General features: G+C 38.2%; 1 protein-coding gene across 2 annotated transcripts in view; it reads left to right on the forward strand.

The window, feature by feature from the left end:
- LOC308240630 (charged multivesicular body protein 1B2) overlaps positions 1-19,584 on the forward strand; it is a 94,660-nt gene that overhangs the window by 38,359 nt on the left and 36,717 nt on the right. Inside the window, exons 3-8 of one of the 2 annotated variants that reach the window (XR_013959817.1) lie at positions 4,538-4,684; positions 7,470-7,538; positions 7,614-7,721; positions 12,975-13,018; positions 16,184-16,256; positions 16,731-16,787. Coding sequence is in view for 1 of the 2 variants with exons in the window: in XM_080653962.1 (XP_080510088.1) it covers positions 4,538-4,684; positions 7,470-7,538; positions 7,614-7,721; positions 12,975-13,018; positions 16,184-16,256; positions 16,731-16,775 (486 nt within the window). In the remaining variant the exon portion in view is untranslated. Of the gene's footprint in view, positions 1-4,537; positions 4,685-7,469; positions 7,539-7,613; positions 7,722-12,974; positions 13,019-16,183; positions 16,257-16,730; positions 18,405-19,584 lie in introns of those variants that run through there. The other variant, XM_080653962.1, reaches the window with a different exon arrangement.

Here is a 19,584-nt window from a genome sequence, read left to right on the forward strand (position 1 = left end):
TGTTGAGAAATCAGTCACTAGTCTGATGGGGGATTCTTTGTAGGTAACTTTCTGTCTCTCTTTGGCTGCTTTTAAGATTCTTACTTTGTCGTTGGTGTTTTCCAATCTACACTAATAAAAGAGAAAGATGTAAATTGACCGTACCTTCGCGACACCCACCAGCCAATCAAGAGTGAGTATGGAAATTAACCCAACAAAGATGGTAGGTTAATTTGTATACACAGGTGCCGAGCGGCCAGGGGCGGGACGCTTGCGTTGTCCTCATGGCGATGACGCAGGTGTTCCGCACCACCCCAGTGACTCCGGGCCTCTAGGCAGTGTGGGAAGGTGGAAAGGCGGCTCTGGGCGGAGCAAAGGCATAAAGTCAGCTCCGGCCGGAGCAAAGGCGGTGCCGGCAGCCAGAGGAAGGAAGGCCCATTCTTGCACGAATCTTCGTGCATCGGGCCTCTAGTTTAATTATAATGTGCCTTGGTGTCGGTCTTTTGCAGTTCATTTTGTTTGGGACTCTGTGAGCTTCTTGAGTTTTTTCTTCCTGATATCAGGGAAGTTTTCTGTCATTATTTCTTCAAACAGGTTTCCTAATCCTTGCTCAGTTTCTTCTTCTGGCACCCCTATTATGCAGATGTTGTTTCGTTTTGTGTTGTCCCAAAGTTCCCTTAGGCTCTCCTCCTGTTTTTTAAGTTTTTTTTTTCTAGATGCTGCTCTGCTTGGGTATTTTTTCCTACCTTGTCTTCTAGCTCACTGATGCGGTCCTCCGCTTCTCCTAGTCTACTGTTGATGCTTTCTATTGAGCTCTTTATTGTAGTGATGTCGTTTGTCATTTCTTCTTGGTTCTTCTTCATTTCCTCTTGGTTCTTACACATATGGTTTTAATTTGTCTTCTAACCTTTTCAGCAACCTTATGACCATTTCTCTGAATTCTTTCTCTGACATAGTGCTTTCCTCTATCTAGTTTACTTCCTTTTCTGGTGATGCCTCCATTTCTTTCATATGTGGTCTATTTCTTTGTCTCCTTGTGATCTCTTCTCTCCGGGTGTCTGGTTATGTAGCTCTGCCTCTCCTGTGTTGACTGAAAGGCACAAAATACAACACAACATGGCACAATGCACAAGGCACTGAACACAAATGTATTCACGATACTAATAACCCCAAATAAAGGTGACCACTAGAGAATAGAAAATTAGGGGATAAAAAAAAGAGAGAGTGCAAAAATGATATTGAGGAAAGGAAAAAAGTAAGAGAGAAAAGAAAGAGAATAAAAAAAGGGGGAGGAACTGTATGTGGAGAAAATGCAATAGAACAACTAATCCAAAAAAATGCAAACAACTAACATCCAGAGATGAATGCAAACTACAAACAACAACTAATTACAAGCAAGGAGAGGAAAAATAGAAGCAAAAAAAAAATGAGAGAATCAATCACACAAACAAAAAAACAATCTATTCAATAATCCAACAACAACAATAGGACAGAGAGAAAGAAGGGCAAAACCAAACAAAATAAAACAGAAAACATAACACAAAACAAAACAAAAAAAAAAAAACCAACAAACAAGAAAAATGGGAAGAGAGAGAAAAAATTGGATACTGAAGAAAGAGAATAGTGAAGTATGTTTGGACCTGGAGCAGGGGATTGGAAATTAGATATATAAGTAGGATGAATTTTTAGCAGGGTAAAATGAAGGAACAGGGAAAATATAAAGCAGGAATAGGGTCAGAGAAACAGGACAGCAAAAAGGGAAAAGTGAGGAAGAGAGTGTTGGCGTAAAGGTAAAGTTGAGATAGAGTAAAATGATGCTAAAGAAAAAATGAAAATAGAATGTAGAACATTAATCTCAAAATAAAATAAAGAGAAAATAAAATGAAACTTTAAAAAAAGGTAAAATATTCCTATATAATAAAAGCCTATATGGCATCACACTCTTGAGCAAGGCCCTCGCGTAACGCCGTCACAAAATGACTGCCACAAGATGGCTGCCACAAGATGGCCATGTGCACAGTGGAGGTGGGGCCTGGTGGCTGCTCCTAGTCATGAGGCCTGGGGGTCCCGTGGCTCTGCGCAGTGTGGAGGAGGCCAGTCCCCGCATCTCCGCCCCCTCGTGTGGAGGAGGCGAATCCCGGCAGAAGAGGTGGGTTGCAGCAGGGGAGGGCAATTGTGGGAGATCAGGCCAGCAGGGGAGGGCAGTTGTGGGTGATCAGGCCAGCAGGGGATGGCAGTTGTGGGCGATTAGGCCAGCAGGGGAGGGCAGTTGGGGGCAATCAGGCTGGCAGGGGAGCAATTAGGCATCAATCAGGCTGGCAGGGGAGCAGTTAGGGGGCAATCAGGCTGGCAGGCAGAGTGGTTAAGGGCGATCAAGCAGACAGGCAGGTGAGCGTTTAGGAGCCAGTGGTCCCGGATTGTGAGAGGGATGTCTGCAGGGATTGGGCCTGAACCAGCAGTCGGACATCCCCCGAAGGGTCTCAGATTGGAGAGGCCATTTTGAGGGACACTCCCCCATGCACAAATTTCATGCACCGGGCCTCTAGTAGTAGTAATAATACTGTTTAAAAATAAAAATACAATAATTAAAAAGGTAAAATCAAGTGAGAAAAATTCTTAAGTAAAAGATAAAATATAAAAATGTGCAGTAGTGAAGGTCATCACTTCCTCTACTCTTCTGTTTGGCATGCCTGTTTCCTGTCAGGTAGTCAGGACAGTATTGAAGTTCCCTGTTTTCCACTGCTCCTCTGTGTCATAAACCATAATTCTATTTTCAAGCAGTCAGTATTTCTTTGTTTCTCAGCCTGTCTTTAGTTGTATTTACACAAGAGTCAATTTCTGACACATCCCCTGGGTGGCAGTGTTTCTGTATTGACATCCGGGGCTATAAGTCCTCTCTACCCAGTATTTATATTTTGTTTTCCCTGCCACACTTAATACTGGTTAGGGGGAATGGACTGCCCCAGAGCTGGTTTTCTGATTGTTTCTCCCCACTCTGATCCCCAGGTTCCACAAAAACAACTTTCCCCTGCAGTCTCTGAGAGTGTTTTCAATTGGGTGATCCTATGTACTGGGCTTAGTAATCAAAAGCAAGGATTTAAAGAGAAAAAAAGCCAGAGTAAGTGCACGAACTCACGACTTTTTCGCCCTGGCACTGTATGCAACTCTGCACATGTCTCTGTGCACGTCTTTTTCCCCTGGCACAGCACAGCTGGTATATTGGTAACACTTCAGGCTGCCTTTTTGTGTCCAGCCCAGCTATGGGTTGATTTCTAGAGTTCCCTTCTGCCAGCAGCCCTGTGGACCCCCTTCCACATTCGCGGACTACACTGGCCCCAACGGCCGCGGATTTTGTGGGCGCAGACTTCCTCTGTACCTCTAGAGCTCGCTGTGTACGTTTCTCCCTCCAGTCTGGATCGCAGACCTTACCTTTCTCTGGGAGAAATCTGACCTTTCCATGAAAAGGTGCAGAGCTTGTTCTAGTCCGCGTATTCGTGCTGCTTGAGACCCGGTGTTTGTGGGTTTGCAGCTGGTCCCTGGGGGTTGTGGTTGTAGGGTCCCGACAGGTATCCAATTCTTCCTGTTGAAGGTAAGGCTAGGCTTTATGATCACAGCCACTCTCCCCTTCAAGATGGCACAGTCTCTGTGGCAGAGCCAGTCACTCTGGGAGAGATTTCAGCAGCAGTGGAGGCTTCCTGGTCAGGGGAGCCCAGTCCGGCAGTCCCCAACAGTCCCTTGGAATATAGCTGTCCCTCACTCACAAATAGATACTCCCTGTATGTACAAACACTGTCCTTTTGTTCTCTCACTCACACACTATCTTGCAGCCTGCCTTCCCATCGGCATCCATCTTCGATTTCCCTCGTGTATATTTCTATGGTACAAGATCTGTATATTGTACTATGTGCCCACCAGGATCTTAATCTATGCATGTTCTCAATTCTTTTTTACTTTTGTACCTTCTCCATTTTGCTTCTGTGGAGGTCTATCTGAGCTATTTAATATTTTCTTCTAAACTGACTTTTAACTTTAGCCCTGGCCAAAGCTATTAGTGCAAGAAAAGCCTAGATCTGTGTTAGTTATATTTATTTCAAATAATACATTTAAATAATTAAAGTGAAGATGGTTGCCTTGTGTATATCCAAAGTAAATTTATGTACTCTCTGTAGTGTTTGTACCAGTCACAAGGAAAGCCCTGGTTAGTGGTACATTGATGCTACCAGCCTTTAGAAATGTTGATGTAGTTATAGTATATTTGACTTAAAAGGATGTGTTTTTTTAAATTAGATGAGAAAACAGTATGTCTTATGCATTTACTTTATAATAAATTTATATTGTAATAAGTAGGTTTATGTACTTGGAATACTATAACACTAAATAAAATATTAACAGTGGTAATGGCTCAGTCATGGGATTGTGAGGAATTTTTAAAGTATGATTTTAAACTTAAAGAACTATAAATTCTCATTTTATTTCCTGAAAAACTAATTATGAAAGCTCTTAAATATTATTAAAAATTGTCTTCACCACTATTTACTTCTTGCTCTGTGTGAAACAGGCTATTCAGAAAGGGAATACTGAAGTTGCAAGAATACATGCTGAAAATGCAATCCGCCAGAAGAACCAAGCAATTAATTTCTTGAGAATGAGTGCTAGGGTTGATGCTGTGGCAGCCAGAGTTCAAACTACAGTAACAATGGGCAAGGTAAGGCTTAATATCTATAAACAGTAGGAACTCTTTTTTTCCATGTAATAATTTTATTATTATTATTATTGATTAAGGTATTACATATGTGTCCTTATCCCCCCATCACCCCCCCCAATCATGCCCTCAGCCTCAGCCCCTGTTGTCTGTATCCATTGGTTATGCTTATATGCATGTATACAAGTCCTTTGTTTGATCTCTCCCCCTTACCCCCACCCTCCCCTACCTTCCCTCTGAGGTTTGAGCATCTAATCGTTGCTTCTCTGTCTCTGGATCTGTTTTTGTTCATCAGTTTATGTTGTTCATTATAATTCACAAATGAGTGAGATCATGTGATATTTATCTTCTCTGACTGACTTACTTCGCTTAGCATAATGCTCTCCAGCTCCATCCACACTGTTGCAAGTGGTAGGAGTTCCTTCCTTTTTATGGCAGCATAGTATTCCATTGTGTAGATGTACCACAGTTTTTTAATCCACTCATCTGCTGATGAGCACTTAGGCTGTTTCCAAATCTTTGTTATGGTGAATTGTGCCGCTATGAACATAGGGGTGCATATATCCTTTCTGATTCCTGTTTCTAATTTCTTGGGATATATTCCTAGAAGTAGGATCACTGGGTCAAATGGAAGTTCCATTTTTTAGTTTTTTGAGGAAACTCCATACTGTTCTCCACAGTGGCTGCACCAGTCTCCATTCCCACCAGCAGTGCACAAGGGTTCCTTTTTCTCCTCTTCGCCAGCACTTGTCATTTGTTGATTTGTTGATGATTGCCATTCTGACAGGTGTGAGATGGTACCACATTGTCATTTTGATTTGCATCTCTTGGATGATTAATGACTTTGAGCATGTTTTCATATGTCTCTTGGCCTTCCTTATGTCTTCTTTCAAAAAGTATTTATTCAGGTCCGATGCCCATTTTTTGATTGGATTGTTTATCGTCCTTTTGTTAAGTTGTATGATTTCCCTGTAAATGTTGGAGATAACATTGGCAAATATGTTCTCCCATGCAGTGGGCTTTCTTGTTGTTTTGTTGATGGTTTCTTTTGCTGTGCAGAAGCTTTTTATTTTGATGTAGTCCCATTTGTTTATTTTCTCTTTAGTTTCCATTGCCCTAGGAGCTGTATCGGTGAAGATATTGCTTCGGCATATATCTGAGATTTTGCTGCCTATGGATTCCTCTAATATTTTTATGGTTTCCCATCTTATGTTTAAGTCCTTTATCCATTTTGAATTTATTTTTTCTGTATGGTGTAAGTTGGTGGTCTAGTGTCTTTTTCTTTTTCTTTTTTTGCATGTATTTGACCAAATTTCTCAGCACCATTTATTGAAGATACTGTCTTGACTCCATTTTATGTTCTTTCCTCCTTTGTCAAATATTAATAGAGCATAGTGGTTTATGTCGATTTCTGGGTTCTCTATTCTATTGCATTTGTCTATATGTCTGTTCTTGTGTCAGTACCAGGCAGTTTTGAGAACAGTGGCTTGGTAATACAGCTTGATATCTGGTAATGAGAATCCTCCTACTTTGTTCTTCTTTCTCAGGATTGCTGCAGCTATTTGGGGTCTTTTTTTTCTTCCAGATGAATTTTTGGAGAGTTCATTCTAGGTCTGTAAACTATGATGTTGGTATTTTAACGGGGAGTGCATTGAATCTATAGATTGCTTTGGGTAGTATAGACATTTTAATGTTTTGATTCTACCAATCCATGAACACGGTATGTTCTTCCATCTGTTTATGTCTTCCTCTATCTCTTTTGTCAACGTCCTATTGTTTTCTGAATATTGGTCTTTTACCTCCTTAGTTAAGTTTATTCCTAAGTATCTTAATTTTTTGTGCAATGGTAAATTGGATTGTTTTTTAATCTCTCTTTCTGTAAGTTCACTATTGGTGTATAAAAATGCCATAGATTTCTTGACATTAATTTTTTATCCTGCTACATTTCCGAATTCATTTATTAAGTCTAATAATTTTTGATGGCATCTTTAGGGTGTTCTGTGTACATTATAATGTCAGATGTGAATAATGACAATTTTACTTCTTCTTTTCCAATTTGGATGTCATTTATTTCTTCTTATCTGATCGCTGTGGCTAGTACTTCCAGTACTATGTTGAACAGGAGTGGTGAAAGTGGGCATCCCTGTCTTGTTCTTTTTCTTAAGAGAAATGGTTTTAGTTTTTGCCCACTGAGTATGATGTTGGCTGTAGGTTTGTCATATAAGTCTTTTATTATGTTGAGGTATGATCTTTCTATTCCCACTTTGCTGAGCATTTTTATTCAAAAAGGGTGTTTGTTGGTCTTTGTCAAATGCCTTTTTTGCATTAATTGATATGATTATATGATATTTGTCTCTCAATTTGTTTATGTGATGTATCACATTTATTGATTTGCAGATATTGTCCCAGTCTTGCATCTCTGGAATAAATCCCACTTGGTCATGGTGGGAACTCTTGATTTAAGTTTAATGAGAGTATTAGGAGTTGCCAGAAATCTAAATCCATTGGAAGGTGCTGTAGATCGCTAGTAAAGGCCTTTATGGGCAAGAGATACATGGTCAAAGTACTTAGTAAGGAAAGTGATTTTGACAGTGGCTTTTAAAGTAAGATTTATGAATTGTCTTCCAATGAAGAATCAAAGACCAAACATACATACTGTACTTTTACTGTTAAAGAAAGGGTAGGCAAATTTTATAGGTTGAACTGTAAATATTATACTTAAGAGAATACCTGGAGTTTGAGATTACTTATAGCATGCTCAATCTTTTTTTTTTAATACTTCCAATAGGTAACCAAGTCCATGGCAGGTGTAGTTAAATCTATGGATGCTACATTGAGGAGTATGAACCTTGAAAAGGTAAAAAAAAAATTTGATGTTCAGATAGCATCTTTTCTGTATAAGTTTTTCTCATGACCATATTTCTTTTTATAGATTTCTGCCCTGATGGACAAATTTGAACACCAATTTGAAACTCTGGATGTTCAAACACAACAAATGGAAGACACAATGAGTAGTACTACAACCCTAACAACACCACAAGTAAGAATAGTTTCTTTACTTAGAATTACTTTTTAAAAATTACATGAAAAAAAAATAAAAATAAAAAAGTAAAAATTACCTGAGTTCATAATATAATGGCTTTGTGAGCCAAAATCATCTCTAGAATGTGAAGTAAACATGGTGTATCCCCAAAATACAAGTAGGAAGTTATGCTTTGCCCCTGGATTCCTGAGGACATGTTGGAAGATGCCATTCCTTATCTTATTTTGAAATTCTAAAAGTTATACTAGGTCATATGTCTAGAGAGCTTGGAATTTGGTTCTACCTGGTTAATCAAATGAACAAAGAAAGAACCTGGTACTACTACTTTGCTAATATGGAGAAAATGTAATTTACAGAATAGGTTAGGAAGAAATCAGCAACTGTACATTGATATTTTAATTCCAATGACTCTTCTCACAAAAAGGTAAATAATAAGAGAACAAGCTTATATTTAGGTTTTAGAGTAAAAAAAGAAAGAATTCATGCGTATATCCTATAGTGAGCATATATAATTAGCCATTACTTTTATACTTTCTCTAGAGCAAGCATGTCAAACTTGCGGCTGACGGGCCCCATGCCTTGAATTTGACATGCTTGCTTTAGAGCCCTGATCCCCCAAATGTGGTTCAGGAATCAAGAACATTTTATCATCTGGAAGCTCATTAGGAATGCAGAAATTTAGACACCCCCCCCCCCTCCACAGTCATTGAAACAGAATCATTTTAACAAGATTCCCAGGTTATTTTTATGTACCATGTTTGAGAAGCTCTGTCTTGAATTTTCTTATTCAAACACCTTAGGTGATCCCCAGGTGATTATATGATGTTCAGATAGCATCTTTTCAGTGTAAGTTTTTCTTATGCCCACAAGTTTAGGAAACACAAGTGAATTGGAAAAATGACTTGAAGTCAGGACACTTGGATTTCTATTCCCCACTCTACCACTAATTAACTTTGGAACCTTAAAATATTTACAACCATGGGCCTCAATATATGTAGCTATAAAATGTAGGGCTTGGAACCAATGATATGAAAAGGCCTTTTACTTCTGAAAAAAATCTTCAGATTTATTCACCCAACATTTGCTGAACACCTTGTGTTTAAGGTATTGTGCTAGGTGCTGGGGATAGTCAAATATATGCAAAACATTCTAACAGAAACAGAAAGGGATCTGGTTGAACACACTTAGTTACCTACATTTTTATAACCTGCTAATGAGCAGTTCGAATTTAAATGGGAATATCCACTTTGGAAAGGCAATTTGGTAATATCTACAGTCTGTTTTTAACGTAACAGCCAGAGTGATCCTGTTAAAATTGTCAGATCATGCAAATTTTTTGCTCAAAATCCTCTAATGGCTCCACATCTCCCTAAAAATAAAAACCAAATTCTTTACAATTGCCTGTAATACCCTATGGGATCTGCCCCTCCCTGCTTCTCTGACCTTATCTCCTGTTACTGCTTAGCACTCTATCAGGCACTTGGCCTCCTTATTAATTCTCAAACACACCAAGTACATTTCTGTCTCAAAGCTGTTCCTCTTTCAGTTTCCTTTGCCTGGATGTTCTTCCTCCATCCAGCAGATATCCTCATTGCCAACTCCCCAACTTCTTCAGTTCTTTGTCATTTTCTAAATGAGGTCTTCCTAACCATCCAACTTAAAAGTACATCAAGAGCATACCCACCATTCCCTATACACTCCACATCCCTGCTTTATTTTTTTTCATAGTACTTATCACCTTCTAATATACCATATAATTTTTAAAACTTTTTATTTGCTCCCCTTCATGTGCACACTCTAGAACAGTGGTTCTCAACCTTTCTAATGCCGCGACCCTTTAATACAGTTCCTCATGTTGTGGTGACCCCCAACCATAAAATTATTTTCATTGCTACTTCATAACTGTAATTTTGCTACTGTTATGAATCGTAATGTAAATATCTGTGTTTTCCGATGGTCTTAGGCTTTACAGCAGCAGTTCTCAACCTGTGTGTCGCAACCCACAGGTTGAGAACCGCTAGCAGGGTCACCTAAGACCATTGGAAAACACAGATATTTACATTAAGATTCATAACAGTAGCAAAATTACAGTTATGAAGTAGCAATGAAAATAATTTTATGGTTGGGGGTCACCACAACATGAGGAACTGTATTAAAGGGTAGCGGCATTAGAAAGGTTGAGAACCACTGCTCTAGAATGTAAGCTTAAAGACGGCAAGGATAGCCCTGGCCAGGTAGCTCAGTTGGTTATAGCATGTCCCTATGCACTAAGATTGTGGGTTCAATCTCTGATCAGGGCTCATAAAAGAATCAACCAATGAATATGTAAATAAGTGGAATAACAAATTGATATTTCTCTCTCTTCCTCTCTCCCACTCTTTTCCCTATTCTTCTCTTCCCCCTTCCTCTCTCTCTCTAAAAATCAATTTTAAAAAAGGCAGGAATGTTTATCATTTTTGTTCATTGATGCATTCCTAGCACTTAAAGTGATATCTGGCATAAAATAGTTCTCAATTAATATTTGTTGAAGTAATCAAAGTATATGAAATACATGTAACTTATAAGATAGTACTTTTACTTCCAAATATATACACAAAGAAACCCGTGTGTATGTACAAAGATGTTCATGGCACCATCCTATATAATAAAAGCCTAATATGCAAATCGACCAAACAGCAGACAATCAGTCGCTATGACGTGCACTGACCACCAGGGGGCAGACACTCAACACAGGAGCTGCCCACAGGCCCCAGGCCTGCCAAAGCAGGTGCCAGCAGAGGGTCCCCCGCCCCCGCTGGTCACTCCACAGAGGGAGGTGACCAGTGGTGGGGGCGGAGCCGGCAGGCAGCACCAGGCTGGCCAAGGCGGGTGCCAGCTGGGGCCCTGGTTGCCCCACAGATCGGCCCTGATGGCCTGCCAAGCCTAGGGACCCCACCCGTGCATGAATTTCATGCACTGGGCTTCTAGTTATCTATAACTGGGACAAATTAGGGGGGAAATCTAAATGTCCAGCAATTGATGGATAAATGAAATAGAATGTATTTCTATACTGTAGTATTACACATGAGTGACTGTGAATGAACTAGATCTCAACAGAATTAGATCTTACAAGTTTGAATAAGAAAAGTAAGTTGCAGAATAGTATGCATAGTATAATACTATTAAGTAAATCTTAAAAACACAAATAATGCTATGTTAGATATACTAAAGTAAAGACAAAAAAATGTAATTGCACATAAGTATTCAATCTATTATTTTCTGAACTTTTCCTGCATTTTAGGAACACCCCAATCCTATCTAATAAAAGAATAATATACAAATTGACCATCATTCCAACACACAAGATGGCTGCCCCCATGTGGACACAAGGTGGCCACCACAAGATGGCCAGCAGGAGAGGGCAGTTGGGAGGGACCAGGCCTGCAAGGGAGGGCAGTTGGGGGTGATCAAGCCTGCAGGGGAGGGCAGTTAAGGGTGACCAGGCCGGCAGAGGAGGGAAGTTGGGGGTGACCGGGCCTGCAGGGAAGGGCAGTTGGGGGGGACCCAGGCCTGCAGGGGAGAGCAGTTGGGGGGGACCAGGCCTGCAGGGGAGGGCAGTTAGGGGTGACCAGGCCTACAGGGGAGGGCAGTTAGGGGTGACCAGGCCTGCAGGGAAGGGTAGTTAGGGGCAAACAGGCTGGCAGGGGAGCAGTTAGGCATCAATCAGGCTGGCAGGGGAGTGGTTAGGGGATGATCAGGCTGGCAGGCAGAAGCGATTAGGGGTAATCAGGAAGGGAGGCAGGCGAGCAGTTAAAAGCGAGCAGTCCTGTATTGTGAGAGTGATGTTCGACTGCCCGTTAAGGCCCAATCCCATGGATCGGGCCTCAAGGGGCAGTCGGACATCCCTTGAGGGGTCCCAGATTGGAGAGGGTGCAGGCTGGGCTGAGGGACACACACCCCCGTGTATGAATTTCGTGCACCGGGCCTCTAGTAAATTCAATAAAAAAGAAAAATAAATGAAAATTAATAAGTAAATGAAAGAGAACAAGAGAAACTAAGGCCCAATAGCAAGATTAGTGAGTTGCTTAAAATCATACACCTTGTTAATGGTAGCACTTGGACTATATCTTAGAACTCCCACCAGTATGTCCAAAATATTTTTTAACAACTAAGTAAAAAACAAGAGTTGTTTTGATTATTAAGACTCTATTTCCTGAGAACTCCTGTACTGTAGTAAATATCTCAATATACTTATATTTTCTTCATCTCTAAATATTTTTAAAGAGTAATCCTTAATATAAAAGTTGTATCAACTAGCAGAAAGAACAAATGTAATTAATATATAATTCAAATCTATTACACTTCAAATATAAGCAAAGTGAGTTAGAAAAGAGCTTTATAGCCCAGTTGGCGTGGCTCAGTGGTTGAGCGTTGATCTATGAACCAGGAGGTCATGGTTTGATTCCCAGTCAGGGCACATGCCCAGGTTGCAAGCTCCATCCCCAGTCTGGGGCATGCAGGAGGCAGCTGATCAATGATTATCTTTCATCATTGATAAGTTTCTATCTCTCCCTCTTCCTCCTTCTCTGAAATCAATAAAAATATTTTCTAAAAAAAAAAATAAAGAGCTTTATATATTGCTTCACTTTCTTAAAGAGAGCTACATTACCCAGGTTTCAAATTATATGTGAATATCACTGCATAAATGCCTGGGAACTCAATTTTTTTTCCATCACCATTTATCCCCTCTATGCCCTCTTCCACCTCCACCCATCCTCCTCCCAGCCCCCACCCCCATCACCACACTATTGTCCATGTCCATGAGTTCTCTCTTATTTTTTTCTTTTTTGCTCAAACCCTCCATTCCCTCCAACACTCCACCTCCCCTCCAACCAGAGCTGTCTGCCTGCTCTCTCTCAGTCTGTCTCTATTTTGCTTGGTAGTTCAGTTTGTTCATTAAATTCCACATATGAGTGAAATCATATGGAACTTGTCATTCTCTAACTGGCTTATTTCACTTAGCATAATCTTCTCCAGTGCCATCCATGCTGATATTTTTAATATAACCTCATAGTTTAAAGCTTTATTATTTAACATGATTCTGAAATAAATATTTTTGAAATCAGCTCCCTCTGGTGGTAAAAAATATTTTAAAAAAGTTTTTATTTTAAAAATTGCAGACCAGTTTCCCCTTTTTAAACAAAATCAAAAACAGAAACCACCCAAAGAGCAATTGTCATTAAAATACAAATTCTCATATTCTTATTCTAGAGCCAAGTGGATATGCTGCTTCAAGAAATGGCAGATGAAGCTGGGTAAGAAATTATTCAGGGGATTTAGTTAATCTTGATTTAATATCTGGCAGTCCTAAAATTTGTAGTGTGGATAAAAATATTTGTTATTGCCACCGATGGTCAGAGTTAGGATTTTGACCCTAGAAGTTAGTGTTGGAAGGGCCTTTGAAATATCCATCTCTTTGCTATGCTCATAAGAATGTGATTTTGTTCAGATCATTCTAGTATTTTCTTAAAAATCTCTGGCAGTACATTCATTTATTTTGTAATAAGAAATGGAGGAAGGTAATTGAGAGAGGCAGGAGTGTTCAAACATTTTCTCAGTACCTTCTGTATTTATCAGATATAGCAAATATTTGGATTCTTTTTACAAAAAAAAGTGTCTTTCAAAAACAATTCTATGTTAAGCCCAGTTTGAGTCCTGCAAATTGAGCAAGATGTGCAAAATGGTCCAAGGGTTTTAAAAGATGGCAGCACCTGAGGGTATTTTTTCCTGTTGAGTTTTAGAGAGAGTGGAAGAGAGGGGGAGAGACAGAGGGAAACATCCTTGTGAGAGACACACATTGATTGGTTGCCTCCCGTACACACCCAGACTGGGGCCAGGGATTGAGTCTGCTATGGAGGTATGTTGCCTTGACTGAAATCGAACCTGCGACCCTTCAGTCTGTGGGCCAGCACTCTAACCACTGAGCAAGACCTGCTAGGGCGATCATATATATTTTTTTAAATAAGTAATTGACACCTTGTATTGTTATTAGAAATATGGTATTTATTAATGGACTATTTATTTCAGGCCCTTTTTTGTTTGAGGGGAATGACTTGCCCATGATAATGTCTGTGCTATAGAAGTCATGTTATATCAGTATTCTAGAGTCTAGTATCTAACAGTCAAACCTCAGTTCTCAAACATCTTCCATCTTGAACAGTTTGGTTCTTGACCAAATTGTTCATGAAAAAAATGTCTGTTTGTCGTACAAAATTTTAAAAGTTCGGTTCTCGACCTGACAACCCTTTCATGCAGATACCTGTATGATCAGTCATGCGTCTCTCGAGCAACAAAGGAGAGAATGTGCAAGTGTGAATCAGTTTACTGCTAAACCTTGCATTGTTAAGATCGCAGGAAATTGTGCTGTGAATATTTTTTTTTTGCTTTTGTTACTGCTTATTATTAATAAATGTATACAGTAAGTCATCATGGGTCCTAAGAAGGTTAGTGATAGCAGCAAAGTGAAAAGGAAAGTTGTGAAAACAATGTTAGAGCTTAAAAAAGAAAAACTGTAATGGCATAGTATGATAGAGTGTCTGATCTGGCTACCGAGTTTGGCATTGGGAAATCAATAATTAGCACAATTTTAAAACATAAAGCAGCCATCAAGAGTGCTGATGTTGTTAAGGGTGTGGAAGTACGAAAAAAGGATCACAGGCAATTAAGAAAGGTTAAAACAGGGAATCATTTGGAGGTCTGGAACAGATTAATTCAACTTACATTATTTCTAATGGGCAAAAATGATTTGGTTTTTGAACAAATCACTTCTCGAACAGACTTCTGGAACAAATGAAGTTCAAGAACCAAGGTTCCACTATATTTAGTTCAAGAGACAATTGTGGGTAAAGAATTTTTTTTTCAAAAATAAGTATAAAAACTGGGTGATACTGAAGTTTTATACTTTATCCTCAAAGGTAGAGTAATAAATTAAAATAGGGTTTATGTACTCTATCCTTTTCTCCTGGAAAGGGAAGAATTGAAGACACCTAGAAAATAGAGTTGATGAATATTATTTTAATGTGTAAGCTAATACCTGATTAGAAAGAACAGATGAGTTTATCAGCTCTTTAAATAACTAATGTGTCAATAGTGAATTAAAACCCAGGTTAATAAATCAGATTTGCCATATTTGACAATAGGACTGGCAAGTAGGTTGTACATACACTGTTTTTCTTTGTTTCCTGATATAGGTCATTTTTGTTAAGTAGTTAAGAGACCAAAGCATTGTGTATCAGAAGACTCCATCTTAGTAACATGAAGCTAAGGACTTATTTCTGTTCTTACCAAAAACTAAATAAGAAGATTGGGCTTGAAAGTACAGCAAAGGTCTTTTAAAATGAATATTGCCACATTACAGCCTTGCTGACCCTCAGTGGAAATCAAGTTTATTAGATAACTTTTTGAGAAGATTTAGAACAGGATTTTTTCAACCTTGACACTATTGACATTTTGGGTTACATAATCCTTGGGGCTGTCCTATAAATTGTAGTATGTTCAACAACATCTCTGGTCTCTACCCATAAGATAACATCCCTACACCATTGTGACTGTCAAAAATGCATCCAGGCATTGCCTGATGTTTCTGGGGACGGGGGGTGGGAGCAAGGTTGGGGGCCAAAATCAAGAGAAATTAGTTATGTCAATAATGGATGGCGACTGGAACAGTAGAAATAGATAGATCACTGATGTAGAAATACTGATGCCCATCCTTAAAGATATTTAAGTATCCAAATTCTGTTTGAGTTTGTGATTCCCTCAACAAAATTTTAGTATAGCATATCTTTACCTTTTAAGTAACGACTCTCCTAATGACTTTTAAAGTTACTGTGTTCTCTGTAGTGTTTTCAAACTGAAGTTGGCATACACTGGTATAGATACAAGCAGAAAGGCTAGCTCATATCTTAGAGGAGTAGGTAAAACATAGATTAACATCATAGGCCTTGGAGGCAGAAAATCCTGGGTTCAAATCCTATTTATCACTAGGGTGGCTCTTGGGCAAGTGAGCTTAAGTTTTTTAAACTTCAGTTGTGTGAGATGGATGCAAGTAATGATTCCTGCTAAGGGTAGCTCAGGAACTAGAATACTGAACTTGAAGTTAACTCAAATGTTAGATATGGATCCTGAGGCTACATTTATCTAATCTGTTTTATCTTTTTTGGCATATTAAATTCCCTTTATAATAGGAGTCATATAGTAACCTCAGTGTCTTTTGTTCAGATGACCAATCATTTTCCTGCCTTTTATTAGCTTTTCTATTTACATTTATAAAATGTAACCAGTTTTATCTTATTTAAATTAAGGTAAAATGCTAGGTGGAATATTCAAATTCGCAATATTCCTGTTTCATTATGTTTATAATTATATAAGGAGTAAAGTGCCTATATTAACATCTATTTATGCTAATTACTTTAAAATTGTAGCCTTGATCTCAATATGGAACTACCACAGGGTCAGACAGGATCTGTTGGCACCAGTGTTGCGTCCATGGAACAGGTAGAAGTTGTATTTTGTCTTGATTAGTATGAACTTGATGTGTGAATTAAATAGACATTGTATATATATTTATATATAAGTAATGTGTGTATGTATGTATGTGTATGTATGTATATATATATATATATATGTATATATATATATATATCTTTTTTATAAAGAGTGCTTTCTACTATAATATGACATCATCATAAATTAGCAAACTGTGTTTAGTTAGCCTTTACTTCTCAATGATGGACATTTTCTCTTTGCATGCACATTTCATTTAAAGATTGAATTTGCTTCCCTTCATAGCTTCTGCTTTATTTAGTTCTCAATTTATTCTGAAATGTTTTTAAAAGTATATTCTTAATGTTAGTTTTTGTGTGAATTTTTAGACAATATTTTAATCTTATTTAAAATATGAGCTATTTAAAATATTAGTGATTTATATTTGTTGCAGCCTTCTAACTTTTAAATTTTAACTTTCTTTAGGATGAACTATCACAGAGACTTGCTCGTCTACGTGATCAAGTGTAATTTAAAGAACTGGTGCTTTTGTTTACTTCACCTACTTCTGAAAAACTTCATGTGTATATATAGATAAGTTGCACTCCAGTTACATTAAGAGCACCATATGTTACAGAATGCTTAAATGCTATTTATAATGCTTTCTTTTGCCATGTTGTATTTTCTAATACTTTAAGAAATTCCAGAGAGTTTCCACCTTGACATATTTTATAGTTTTGTATATTATATTGTAAAATGTGAGGGACATTTTTTAGATGACTTTGACCAAGCTAGCATTAATTTGTTGTATATGAAACATTCTCCTTAAAAATTGCATAAAAATATGGCAACAAAGTACTACAAAGGAAAGTATAGCATAAATATTTTGGTTTCTTTTAATTCAAAGTTGTTTTAAATCTCTGCATTCACATGTGATGCATAAAAGTAAAAGCAGGGAGACCAAGTTTACTTAACATGCTTACATAGCCCAAAATACCTTATTTAGTGTCATACGATGGGTAATGCTATTTTTTAAAAAAATGCATTTTTTATTTCTAGAGAGAGAGGAAAGGAGAGGCAGAGAGGAGAAACATCGATGTGAGAGTGGAACATCCATTGGTAGCCTCCTGCATGCGCCCTGACCAGGAATCGGATCAGCAACCTTTTGGTGCATGGCAAGATGCCCAACCAAGCCACACTGGACAGAGAGACAAAGCTTTTTTTTGTTGTTTTATGTTTTGTGTTTATTTTTGCTGTTCAAGCACAAATGCAGTTGACTTTTATTCTGTGTTAATCAGCTTTTAAATTTAGATTATTATTGGATTTTTTAACCAGTAATTTAATGTGAAAAGCCACGGTCAGCGTGACTTTCGGGTTCAAAGGCTTGGAGAAAGAGCTGACGTGCAAATTAAAACACAAGACAAGAAATAATAATTTTGAAATTATGGGGGAAGCCAGGGAAAACTTAACTGTAGTAGTCAAGTTCCACTGAGTCTCCGTTCAGACTGCTTTTACTTACTAGAATACACAATTGCCTTTTAGGAATGCAAACAGACATATCAAAGGTGATTGTTTAGTAAATAGTAAGATTATCAGGTTAGAGGGGAGTTTGCTTTAGGCCAGTGGTCGGCAAACTCATTAGTCAACAGAGCCAAATATCAACAGTACAACAATTGAAATTTCTTTTGAGAGCCAAATTTTTTAAACTTAAACTTCTTCTAACGCCACTTCTTCAAAATAGACTTGCCCAGGCCGTGGTATTTTGTGGAAGAGCCACACTCAAGGGGCCAAAGAGCCGCATGTGGTTTGCTGCATGCAGTTTGCGACCACAGCTTTAGGCCATTGAGTCAGCAATAGGTAATAAAATGTAAATTCACCCTGTGAATATCAAAGGAGCCCAGGTCAGCCTTCTGAAGGACTTCTCGCATTTATATTAATTACTGTTGATCTTGGTTTCCAGCAATTTAATTACTATTATTCCGAATTTCTGAAATTAAAAAAAAATCATAGATAATTTTCCAATATAACTAGAAAAAATATACACGATTAAATTAATCAAAGTTTGCGTAGTTTTTAAATTTTTTCTTTGCTAAATCACTATTGTTAAGACTCAGAGAAATTTAACCTTACATACTTTCAAATGAAATTGAAACACATTTTAAATGATTCTCCTTATTTCTACTCTACCCTTGATACACGCCGTAGTTTGAAAGATTAATACCATTTACATTTTTCATATGATTGTTTATTGCTTTTTGAAAATCTTAGCCTAGATTTTATTTTTTTATTTTTTAAAAAATTTTTTATTAAGGTATTATATGTGTACATATCTTATCATTGCCCCCCCCACCCCACTCCCATACATGCCCTCACTCCCCAATGTTTTGCATCCATTGGTTACTCTTATATGCATGCATACAAGTCCTTCAGTTGATCTCTTATTTCCCCCACCTCTCCCTAACCATCCCACTGTAATTTGACAGTCTGTTTGATGATTTACTGCCTCTGTATCTATCTTTTTGTTCATCAGTTTATACTGTTTTTCATTATCCCCAAATGAGTGAGATCATGTGGTTTTTTTCTTTCATTGACTGGCTTATTTCACTCAGCATAATGTTCTCTAATTCCATCCAGGTGCCTACAAATGGTAATAATTCCTTCTTTTTTATAGCAGCATAGTATTCCATTGTGTAGATGTACCATAGTTTTCTGATCCAGTCATCTGCTGACGGGCACTTAGGCTGTTTCCAAATCTTAGCTATTGCAAATTGTGCTGCTATGAACATAGGGGTGCATATATCCTTTCTGATTGGTGTTTCTAGTTTCTTAGGATATATTCCTAGGAGTGGGATTACTGGGTCAAATGGGAGTTCCATTTTCAGTTTTTTGAGGAAACTCCATACTGTTCTCCACAGTGGCTGCACCAGTCTGCATTCTCACCAGCAGTGCACGAGGGTTCCTTTTTCTCCGCATCCTCGCCAACACCTGTCGTTTGTTGATTTGTTGATGATAGCCATTCTGACAGGTGTGAGATGGTACCGCATTGTCGTTTTGATTTGCATCTCTCGGATAATTAGTGACTTTGAGCATGTTTTCATGTGTGTCTTGGCCTTCCTTCTGTCTTCTTTCGAAAAGATTCTATTTAGGTCCGTTGCCCATTTTTTTATTGGATCATTTATCTTCCTTTTAATAAGTTGTATAAGCTGCGTGTAGATGTTGGAAATTAAACCTTTATCAGTGATAACATTTGCAAATATGTTCTCCCATACAGTGGGATTTCTTGTTGTTTTGTTGATGGTCCCTTTTGCTGTGAAAAAGCTTTTTATTTTTATGTAGTCCC

Source organism: Plecotus auritus (assembly GCF_963455305.1).
Source record: "Plecotus auritus genome assembly, chromosome: X".
NCBI classification, from domain to species: Eukaryota; Metazoa; Chordata; class Mammalia; order Chiroptera; family Vespertilionidae; genus Plecotus; species Plecotus auritus.